The 12103-nt window shown below is 39.1% G+C and overlaps 1 protein-coding gene across 1 annotated transcript; it reads right to left on the bottom strand.

The window, feature by feature from the left end:
- Positions 1–274: 274 nt before the first annotated feature.
- rhoua (ras homolog family member Ua) lies at positions 275–9752 on the bottom strand. Its single transcript, XM_004539473.4, has 4 exons — positions 9143–9752; positions 8677–8735; positions 6050–6238; positions 275–4551 (listed from the first exon to the last, which is right to left on the bottom strand). The coding sequence occupies exons 1-4, from the start codon at positions 9432–9434 to the stop codon at positions 4267–4269; spliced, it is 825 nt and encodes a 274-aa protein (XP_004539530.1). The 5' UTR covers positions 9435–9752; the 3' UTR covers positions 275–4266.
- Positions 9753–12103: the final 2351 nt, after the last annotated feature.

The following is a 12103-nucleotide window of genomic DNA, read 5'->3' as shown; positions in this document are numbered from 1 at the left end:
GTGAGTGAGCTCAGGTGTCCTCTAGGGGGTATCAACCTCAGTAAAACAATTGAACCTCAAAAATGAGACCTTCTGTTTGGCAATGCTTCTGTTTACACTCACATAACCACGTGGTGCAGTCTTGTGCAATCAGAAATTAGGTCAACATGGGCATTTAGTGCCCAGTTAGGTCTAAATGTGCATGAAGTTGCACATTTAGACCTAAAGTAAACAGAGGATCAGTTCTTGTTGTAGTCTGACTCAAACATTTTCCTATTGGATGACTTTAACTTGCTATCCAATAGCACTACACAAGTTACTTATTGATAAGTGTCCTCAGCAGGGATAATTAGGTCACTCTGGAATCCAGTTCCAGCACCAAATCTACTGCAATAGCTAAACTCAACCACATCTCTGAAAACTCATAGCTCAATAACACCTATAAAACTCCTGACTTTGGACCTGCTCCAAACACAGAACATTTCTGTCTTAGCTTTAGAAGAATACCAGCACACCACATGTCTTCTCTGACTGTCTTTAAACACTGCTCACTTCCCGAGACCGATCTGTTCTACATTGCAATGCCTTACATCCATCATACAGTGCAGGGTGCATGCTGCTGTTGAACACTTGGGGGGAAAGGGGGGAGGGGGCAGCTAAAAGAAGTAAAACTTAATCTATGCTGTTTTCTGGTAGCACAGTCAGTCTTACACATTAAAAGTTGTATCACATGACAGCAGTTTGAATTGTAATATCCTATTAATCAGTCAGTCATGAACAGAGTGGCATAATTTGCATGCTTTATGGAATCAAATTTTAATGTATAAGGAGGAGAAAAAATCATCAAGGAGGATTTATCCTCAAATCCAACTCAGACCTATGTAAGAATATGTTGATTTAATGTATTTCAGTAGGTATACATTTTTTTAAAAAAAAGTATATTTACTGAAAGACTGCAGTGAGCAAACATCCTACTTTCCAGAAAATTTAAACTAGGTAAAAGCTGATAAAGGGAAACACAAGCTATGATAAAGACTCTGCATGACCTTTAGCCTACTTTACTGCACCATCAGCCAAGACTGCACACAAACAGCAAGACAAGTAACCTATTATGCCTTTTCCCCTGCAAGAAACAATGCGTTTGCTATCAAGCCTAAAACACCGTGAAACAGTGAAACCATTCAGTCTCCACTGTAACATCTTCAATAGAAAGCTACCAAGCAGCTCTAGTAAAACCCATTCTAAAGCTGATCTGTTTTGCTTTTTCTTATTTTCTGTTATACATCAACTGTTACACTCATGGATGGTCGTATTAAACACAGGCAAATTTTCAAATAATGACATCAGATATCCCTGTGAGCCCAAAGGCTGAGGCTGTTTTTTTACTCTTGGATCTTTATGATGTCACTGAGAGGTGATGACTTTAATATGGTAATTTCTGAGCACAGAAGCTCCACCCACCTGCCAAACTGTTCAGACCTTCTGTTTACAAGAGGAATCCAAAAAAGGTTGAAAGGGCCTAAAAACAGTTTGTTTCAGACAGAAGATGACAGAAGGCCCAGTGCAAGAAACATAAGGATTATTTTGAACTGTGACTCATGCAAAGCTACTCTAGAGTCCAAGAATAATTATGAAGCTGAAAATGAGCACAAGAGTGTAATTTACTAATTGGCTGAAAATATGCAACTCTGACAGAAAACACTACGTGGATTCCAAACTGTGGATATTTTAATCTAAATAAAAGTCTCATTATTAAAATGAATTGAACTTCCCAGGCACAACATGGCTTACTCTGCTTCACACCAGTAAAGAACCCAATGGCCACAGATGTGATGCGGGGTAGTTCTTTGGGGGAAAATGCTTATTTTTGAGAACTGTACAAGGTTTTCACACCACGCTTAAAAGCCAAAATACCTGTCAGTTACATCTTACATGGGCCTGATATCATTGTAACTTCACACATCCACAGCCTCAGTTATTTTTATGTCACTAACAATACAAGAAGGAAAATATGTCATTAAATCAAATCTTTTAAACAATTTTAAGACCCTGAGCTTTAAACCATTTGCCCAGGCCATCCTTTTTGGTGCCTCATTGGTGGATATGTATGCTGGCTCTTGTATATATCTTTACTCTGTGCTGTTTAGAATCTGGTCTGTGATATGTTTTATGAAGGCCGCAAGCTGAAATGCGTCAGTCAAATAATAAATCTGTTTTTCATAATATAGTTATCTTTTTTTTTCTAATAAATTCTGACATTTAACTGGGAAGTTAGATAAAACTTCCAAATTTTGAAATGCAGCTATGACAGTGTTCATGTCTGATCTCTATGAATAATTGTGTTTTATGCTACAAAATGGCATAACAAACATTGTGCTCTTTCCTGTCTGCTGCAGTGACTTTAATACAACGGGCCTTTTTAGACGGAGACACTGAAGAAAAATAAAACAGACCCTGCTGGTCTGTGCTCTCGGTTTAGTAACTATGGTGTACGAAGGAAGGTGTGGCAGCTGAGTGTGTGACAGCCACATGTTTTCCATCTTCACTTTTGTTTTTATTGCTGCTTTACAACACATAAAGCTACATCTATTTGAGAGAGGACAGCCTGCAAGCACTATCACAGAAAACAGTAAACACAGGGTTGGCTATAACAGTGAGGGCAGAAAAACGGATGGTTAACATTGCTAGTAGAAAATTCAAACTTCACAGTCTTAATTGCATTTTTAAAAAAAAAAGGTGAAGTCACTTTCTTTTTTTTCTTTTTTTTTTGCAAACTTACAGAAACAAGCACATGCAAAGAGCACTGCGTGGGTTTAATTACATTACGTGCTCATAGTTAAGGTTGTTTAAGTGTCTGCAAAGATAAATCAAACCCACATCAAGCAGAACAAATATCTAACATCAATTGGCTTTTATTTGCCTGCCTTGCAGCTTGTGCCTGTAGATGATTTAGATTCGAATGTCTCAGTTTTAAACTGAATTCTTCATTTCCATGTGAAAAGAGCCACTTGAGTACTGCACTGAGCAACGTTCTCGTTTGTGGAACAATGCGATCATGAATTACAAAATGTCCTCCTGCCCGATTAAGGTCAAGCACCAGTCACCAGCACAGTGCAGAGATTTATATTTAACCACGCCACACCGGTACCACTCTATTTTAACAGATTGTTCAGTCTTTCAGTGATAATGGGGGCTAGATGAAGATGATAAAATACCACAGCTACCAGTGGAAACCCAAAGTGGGTCACTGAGTCCTGGATCCAGGTTGTATCTTCTTGACTAAAGATACAACTTGCTATTAGAGAGCAGTGGATATTCAGACATGCTTTTTAACATATTATGATTTTTTCTTCATTATCTGGCTCCTTATTCTTTGAAATCTCACTTTTGATCAAAGCACAAGAAGAAAGACATGATTGGCACCTATCCAAAGCCTAAGCCTCACCGAACCTTTTTCTGTCAGGACACGCTGAAAACTATGCTTAATTTCATGCCAGATCTAACAGCATAATTGTCCAGATCAGCACTATAATAAAAGGGGAAAACCTGATCCAGGTTATAGACTAAACATGTGTGTCACCAGGAAATACTTAACAGTTTAATAAAGTTTTTTTTTTCATTATGAATAACAATGGCCCCAGTTATAAAAAGCAGCTCTAAAATTAACTGAGGGTTGGACTTGTTCTGACTATAATTATAGCCACTGATCATTGTCTGGGTCAGAAACTCCAAAATGACAACGTTTGGTCTGGTCCGGTCTATTTCAGTTAGCAGTTCTTTCTAATCATGGGCATCTGAAACCAGACTAAATTTAGAAGCAATTTAAAAAAAGGACCAGGAATTGGACGCACAGTTTTTAAGCCACCAATAATAACAATTATATTCTGAAGACAGTCCAGTTCCCCTCCAGGGTTCGTAACCAGGCTGCATAAATCCATTATAGGTTGGATCTAACTCCAGAGAAAACACAGTTCCAAGTTCCTGTTCAAATCTGTACCAGTCTAATCCTGAACAATATTATCACATCTTCTGCTAGTCCCACAATAGAACTGGTTCATGCCAGTTTAATTCCAGGAGACACAGCACCACCTTCTCCTGCAGGGAGGCTCAGTAGTAAATCTCATCCAGAATCCAGAATGGGGGCTAAAAACAAAATATTTTACATCTGTGACACTTCCCAGCCGCAGTCCAGGAGAGGTCCTGTATCCGTCTCCTTTTAAAGAGAAAACCACCTTTCTGTGCTTGTCAACTAAAACCCAGCTGAATCAGACAAGAATAAAGTCTCCTCTAAGCCACACAACAGTACCTTCTCCACCACGACTTTGACAGACTTTTCATCTTGTCCGGTGTCTGTCTTTGCTTTTTTCTGCGTTTCTTTTTCCCCCTTTGGTGCTTATGGGAGCTGTAGTTCTGCAGGCTGGCCAATATGGCTGTGTCAAACACTTCCTTGAGATTTTTTTGGGTCAGCGAAGAGCACTCTAAGTAGGCCACTGCTCCAATCTCCATCGCACAGTCCTGGGCATCCACTGGGTCCACGGGTCTTTCACGGTACTTCGCCAGATCAATGAGGACCTAAAGAAAATTACAAAAATATGAAATAAATATACTTACTAGTTTAAGCAAATAGCATCACATCACCCCAATACTATTTGTCTTAGAATTGCTTTTTACATTTTAATTGAGCCTTTTAAGGTATATCTGGATCTGACTTTAAGTTATATCTCTTTCCCCCTTGGATGCCTATTAGAGTCAAATCTCATCTTTATGGGGGAAAGACATACAGCATAAAAGTAGATCCAGGTGTGGCCCTTGTGGCTGTTTTAAAGTCAAGAGGGTGACTGCATGTTTACATGAGCACCGGCCTGAGGAGATCCTTCTCACAGAGTTAGTTATTGTTTTCCCTTTTCGGTCCTCTTAATCTGTATTGCCTGCTTTTAGTCTTCCTTTTTATAATTTTTTACATTTTTTGCCTGTTTTGTATGTTTTTCGTCTAAGCTCTTGTTTGTCTCTTTTTCTTAAATGAATTAGTCTTGTGTTTTTTCCAATTGCTACTTGCTGGAAATGGACTGACATTTGTACTGATCATTCAAAGTGCTTTAGACTACAACAGATATATATATATACCCAGCATCATCGAAAAACGTGTAAGCAAAAACGTGAAATCTACGACAGTCAAAACATGAAGTGGACATGAAAATGGACACGGTGGACCAGCGTGTTTATTACACGCTTTGATATCAGATTGCATCTTCATACTTTCATTAAGGGTAAATTGCATCCATGGTCAATTTTAGAATTGCCAGTTAAACTCACATATCTTTTTACTGTGGGACGAAGCCAGAAAGATTAGAATCTGACAACACTGATGTATAGCAGGAACACATTTGCAGGAACCTGCTTGCTGTAAAGTGACAGTACTGACCTCAGCACACAATCAGTTGAGGAGACAGGAAAGATGCATCTGTACAGGCTTTAGCGTTTTTATGCACTGGGTAAGTTGCACAAAAAGGTTTTATAATCCAAACAGCTACAGCCCCTGAGTATACATGCATGTGCTTTTTCCTACAAACACATTATGCAATGCCAAAATTGCATTTGGTCATAATGTCGAAAGTTGTAACATTACCAACTTGTGACATTGCGACAACTCTTCTCTGTGGTCACAAAAAAACATCCAGACAGCACGGAGACTTGGACATTTACGAGGCTCCAGTTTGTGGTGCTGCTGAACGATGCTGTGTTTCTAATATTTACTCTACCCTGACTGATTTAAATGGAGCAGACAAAATGTATAAACCTCGACAGTGGTATAACTAAGGCTGCCAAAATGACCATAAAGGTGAATAAATATTTCTCTACAAGAGAATCAACACCAGCTGAACGTCATAACCTTCAAAATGTTACAGTTTAATTCTAGATTCACAACCAAGCTGTGCAATAACTATAATAACGCTTCCATTTAGTTTGTGCATGGTGTCATTGGTTTACACAATGATAAGAATGATAAGAGAGAGAAACAGGCAATAGAATTACATAAATTGTGATTTATGTACAGAATAAAAATCAACACCTTGACATCCTCTCTGAGATCACACTGCGTCCCGACAAGAACCAGCGGCGCAAAGGGGGCGTGTTTCCGAATCTCTGGTACCCACTTCTCAGGAACGTTCTGAAATGAGGCAGGGCTGACGACGCTGAAGCACAGCAGGAACACATCTGCACTGGTGTAACACAGAGGGCGCAGCTTGTCGAACTCATCCTGGAAAGGTTGTGAGAGACCGAGAGTGTTCACACAGAGATACTGTGATTCATCACTGCCTACCTCTGCTTCAAGGCAGTGGTTCTTAAACTAAAGGACGGGCCCCACTGCAGGTGGGATGATGAGGACTAGGAGTAACACAATGTTCAATTAATGTGATTTTGGTTTTAATATATAGCATACTTAAGCTATCATGCTAACCTTTAGTTTATTAAAGTTCACCTCAGATCCCATTTTACTGTTCATGATAGATAATAATTGGTAGAAGAGTGTGAACTTTATTTCTGCTTCTGGGGTGAAGCCTATCAGAAAAAGTTTGAGAAGCACATTTTATCAAAACCTAAAAATTGTCTTTCTGTTTTTCCTTGATCTCCAACTTTATCTTTCCTCTCTCATTCAATGTCCCACTGTTTTTGAGGGCAGCTGATCATTGTAGTGATAATCTACCATATTATCCCAGCAGTGCACTTTTCTCTGGAAGTGCAGGTTTAACTTTTGTTTCTTGCCATTTGCTATAGAACCAGGGTGATTGTACAACTGATGATGCTACATGTCATTAATGTTTGTCTTCTCTCTCCCAGAGTTTGTATTTTCTGCTGTTTTTTGTTTGTCTGTTCCTCCTTTCTCCTTACTCTTCTCTTTCCCCTCATTCTTTATCTGGTTGTACCAGAAGGCTACCACTTTCACTGGCTACTAATCAGATCTAGGTTGCATTTTAAAATTTTTGTTTTAACCTTTAGAGCACTACATGGACAGGCCCCTCCCTATATTGCTGATTTGATTCACATATACACCTCTCTCGTAACCTCCGGGGGACCACGGTGTTCCCCCACACTCGTTTCAGAGCTTGAGGGGACTGACCTTTCCTTGCATCCAGACTGTGGAATGCACTTCCTATATTTCTACAGCGTTCAGACTCTGTGGAGACCTTCAAAAAGCAGCTAAGGACATTTTTATTTCAAAAAGCTTTTAATTAGACCAGGGCTTTTATGATGTATTTGTGATTGTATTGAGTTTTTGTTACCTCTCTTGTGAAACACTTTGTGACATATGTCTGTGAAAAGTGCTATATAAATAAACTTACTTACTGATTTACTTTACTGTTTCTCTTCCTGCTAAAAATAAGTTCTTTCTCCCCATTGTCACCAAATCCTTTCTCATAGGGCATCAGCTGATGGTTGCAGTTTCCAGATACTACAAACTGTCTTACATATAAATACAGCTGAAGTGAGCTGAAAAATGGTGATTATACTGTTTTTTACATGTTACATGTCAAGGTTATTACAGCTAACTAAAACGAAACTTAAAAACTAAAACTAGATGTGAAACTAAAATAAAAATAAAAACTAGAACCAAATGAAATGATTTTGTAAACTTAAACTAACAAAAATAAAATAAAAACATAGAGGAAATGTCCATTTTTAGTTTTAATGTTTGAGTATTTGTTACTTTGGATCAAATAAATGTATTACAACTTGCCTGATGAGTCACTGATAGACTTGTTTTTTTGAGACTCTATTTACAAGACTGTGAGCTGACTGTGAGTTAAAATGTTTTGGGGGTTTTTGTTATACCTATAGTAATTTTCCTAAATCTTGCCTCTGATTATTATTATTATGCCCTCAAAAATAATGCTTAAAAAACTAACACTGAAACTAATAAAACATAAATTAAAACTAAACATTTTTGAACAATAAAAACTAAACTGAAATAAGAAAATCCACTCTGGAAACTTACTGAAACTAAACTGAATTAAAAACAAAAAGTCAAAATGAAGTAAAAATAAAAACTCATTAGAAAAAAAAAGACTATAATAACTCTGGTGCATGATTATGTGATTATACTGCATGTGTGGTGATTTTGTTTTACCATATTTGTTTTATCTCTATCAGCATATACCCTCTGTTTGATGTTTAACCAGTTGTAGCTTATCACAGTGTTCTACATCTTCCACTATCTTCAAACAAACATCTACTCCTTCGCAAATGTAGACAGAATTACATCACTTCCTGTGTGCCAGAGAGTTATTCCAAGGAAAGACCTAGAGATACACAAAACACTGATTTATCTTTAGTCTGTGAGTAATCCTAATCTATGTTCCTGTCATCTATGAAACATCCCTGCAATGTAGAACCTAATGAACTTCATGTTTTAACCTGTTTACATGTTATCCTACTGACTAGGGCTAGGACGTGCATTGTCCTGTTTCAATGCAGCCTCTTTAGCACGTCTTACCCCTCTTCCCTCCCATTTCCTTTGTAGCTCAGGCAAAAAAAAAAAAGGCATTTGTCTTACTGGATGCTACTCAGACAGGCAAGAAAGTAAGAAAGAATGATTTCCTTGGGAGAGGCATTGTGTCCAACATGAATTTAAAAAAAGAACAACAGGAAACACTGCCCTCTGAGTGTCTAGTGTTAGTTTGTACAGAGGTCACTGACCTGTCCAGCTGTGTCACAGAGTTGTAGTTTAACTGGCTGCCCGTCCACTGATACCACCGCTACATGCACACATGCACACACACACACACACACACACACACACACACACACACACACACACACACACACACACACACATCATCTTGAGGTTAGTATCACCAATGTAAAGTTTACTGTTGTAATAAAATGACAAACTTTGACTTTGATGACAACACAAACTGGCAAAAAAGTCAGTATGATAAAAAAAATTAAAAGAATATGAATTAAAATATTTAATATATTAAATAAGTCAAGTAAACACATAAATCAATCCCTTGAGACAGCATCTAGTAGGCAAAACTGTGGCTGTGTGAAATAGGATCATTAAAGCCAAAGATATCATTTCTAACACTTGATGAACTGAAACTTAGATCATTGGATTTATTGGATCCTATGAACCATGTCATGAGTTTCTCCTATTTTTTACCTGAGAAGTTGTCAAACGCAGTCGGGACGTACTCGGTTGGATAGCCGTTGGTGGTGTAGCTGACCACCAGGCTGGTTTTCCCCACAGCCCCGTCCCCGACCAGGACGCACTTCACCCGCTTCTCCGCTGCTCCGGCTCCCGCTGACCCTGCCGCGGATCGCCGCGTCCTGCCCGAGCCTCTGTCCCGGCTCCGGACCCTCCGCGGGGGCACAGGCGGAGCAGGGGACACCGGTGCCGGCTTGTAGCAGCCATCGCCCCGCTGGGGCATCTGGCACGGAGAGGAGGGTGACATGGAGCCCGAGGAGACCCGGGCGGGAGGTTCAGTCCTGTTGAGGGCCAGTTTTCACTCCGTCCATTCTTCCGTTAACGTCCGCCACAGTTTGTCAACTGACTTTATGTGGTAGCCGAAGCCCTCTTCCTTTTAGTTACCATGGTTAAATCACCAAGGTTGGACCCGAGGCTCACCCAACACAGCCCCTTTAAGCGTCATGATTTATTAAATTATTAATGAGAGTCCGATTCTAAGAGCGGAGGATGAATTAACGTTGGCCGCTGGTCTGAGTCTATGTCCGTCCAGACGTCCAACGGACAGACCCGCCGCTAACTCCCCTTCAGTGACATCACGGTGCCTCTGTGTGTGTGTGTGTGTGTGTGTGTGTGTGTGTGTGTGTGTGTGTGTGTGTGTGTGTGTGTGTGTGTGTGTGTGTGCTTGGATTACAGGTGTTGTGGGGACACATAGCGGTTGCACGCACTCACACTGTATGGACTTGCAACTCTTCGGAGGACAAACTCTTCGGATGTCTTACAAATCCATTAAGGTTTAGATTGATGTTGGTGTTAACTAAGTAAAAAAAGTAGTAGACGATGGTTTCATAGACTGAAATTTGATCTATTTTTTCCCTCTTTTTTTCCTGTTGCTTTTGTTTTCTTTCTTTTGAAAATGCTCTGCTGCTTTCATCAAGCATTATAGTGGCGTTTTCCTTGTATGAAATATCAGCATTATAGTCTAACATCTTTATTTTCATTTTTTGAAATGAAAACCATGGTATGTGGTTTTCTCTTCTTTTTGTCTATTCTGGAGTACTTACTGCAAATTGCATACCACATCTTATCACACCACAGCAAAGCTGGTTTACTGGTAGCCTATTATGTACTTTACTACTGGAACTTAAAAACAAACTGAAGTCAAACATAGAGGAACAAAAGATCCCCAGTTCACAGAGACACAAATGCCTTGTGGTTTGCATATATATATATATACACACACACATGGATACACAGTATATGAGGGGGGAAAAGTTTTGTCCAATTGTAATGAGTTGAAAGTCAATATTTGGTGTGACCACCTCTATTCTTCAACACAGTCTGAACTCTCATAGCCAGCTTTCTTGTGATTTCTTTAAGTGGTCTTCAAGAATAGTTCTATAGGCTTCTTGTAGGACATTCAAAGTTCTTTTTTGGACATTGGCTGCCTTTTGTTCCATTTTCTGTCAAGACGATCAAGTGATGCTGAACCCTCTCTTATTTACACCAAGTCTAAGCTGATGGGGGCTTCCCACGATGTACTGAGCATTTCTTTTTCACTCATCTCTTTTCACTTTCTGTGTATTGATACACCACTTTGCATTTAATCATTACTTATAATTAATATCTGGCTCATTTCCACAGTGTGTCTTTTGTCCTGTCCCCTTCCTCTCACCCCCAAACGGTTGCCCCTCCCTGAGCCTGGTTTTGCTGGATGTTTCTTTGTCTTAAAAGGGAGTTTTTCCTTCCCACTGTCACCAAGTTCTTGTCTATAGAGGGTCATCTGATTTTTGTTGTTTCCTTCTGTATTATTGTAAGGTCTTCACCTTAAAATAGTTATAAAGCACCATGGGATGACTGTTGCAATTTGGCACTATATAAAATTTAACTGAACTGAATGATCCCACACTTCTTCAGTAATGTTAGGGTCCAGGTTCTGGGGAGACTATTGTGTGTTTTTCTATCCAGGTATGCATATGCTGCATTTTTAGTGGGATCATTACTATGCTAAAAAAAAAGAAAAGAACTGTAGCTGCTACCAATCAGATGCTTTTCAAAACTGATGGTGCTTTTCTGCGTTCATAATTTCATCAATTTTGACAAGATCCCAACACCAAGGCTGAAATGCAGCTGTAAAACATAACAGTACCTCCACTGTGTTTTACAGTTGGCTGTAGACATTCAACTCTCTTGAACTCCTCCATTGATGATGATTCATCACTCCATCAGATCCGCTGCTACTGATTTTGAGTCCAGTTCTTGTGTAATTATTAATACCTCTGCCTTAACCCCCCCTTATTTCCCCTTCTTAAGAATGAGAATGAATGAATGAGGCATTAGTGAACAGTGCGTGGATGAAGGGCCAGACACAACATTGATTCATCCCTTGTATTCTGTTGTTTTTATGCTTGCCTGACTCATAGGGAAGTGTTAAGTAGCTTAACAAAAACTTTGAAAGACCCCCAGAAAACCCAGAGAACTGTGTCTTAAGAACATGGATGGGATTTTTTTTCTTCCCCCCCCCCCCCCCTCTGCCTCTTGCTTTATTAGCCTTACTTATTAGCCTTGCTATTCCAGCCTTATGACAGCTGAAATAGCCTCCTAGCATAGTCCCTCCAATTCCAATTTAAAGCAAAATATAAATATTGAGGGGAGCCTCGGGAAAGAAAAATAGAGCTATATCACGTTATAACGTGAAAAGTACAATATAAATATTATAATGTACGAACGTTATAATTATGTATATTGTAATAACGTGAAATTATATTATTCAAACGTGACTTTTTGTAAAACTTTTTAGACTACAGGTGTGACATTTGCGCCATCTGGTGGACACAACAAAATACAACTAAAGTTAAACTTATTAAAACATATTAAAACTCTACTTGTAGAATAGCAGTCAAACGTGTTAATTCAAGCCACCAAGCACTATCATAT

Source organism: Maylandia zebra, linkage group LG1 (genome assembly GCF_041146795.1).
Source record: "Maylandia zebra isolate NMK-2024a linkage group LG1, Mzebra_GT3a, whole genome shotgun sequence".
Lineage (NCBI taxonomy): Eukaryota > Metazoa > Chordata > Actinopteri > Cichliformes > Cichlidae > Maylandia > Maylandia zebra.
This window is presented reverse-complemented; position numbering and strand designations above follow the sequence as displayed.

Excerpts from the sequence above, each read along its gene's own strand:
- rhoua (XM_004539473.4), bottom strand. The coding sequence starts at position 9,434 with ATGTCACCCTCCTCTCCGTGCCAGATGCCCCAGCGGGGCGATGGCTGC. Across the intron at positions 8,736-9,142 it reads TGCGTTTGACAACTTCTCAG|CGGTGGTATCAGTGGACGGG; the intron begins GTAAAAAATAGG and ends GTGTGCATGTAG. Across the intron at positions 6,239-8,676 it reads TCTGTGACACAGCTGGACAG|GATGAGTTCGACAAGCTGCG; the intron begins GTCAGTGACCTC and ends CAACCTTTCCAG.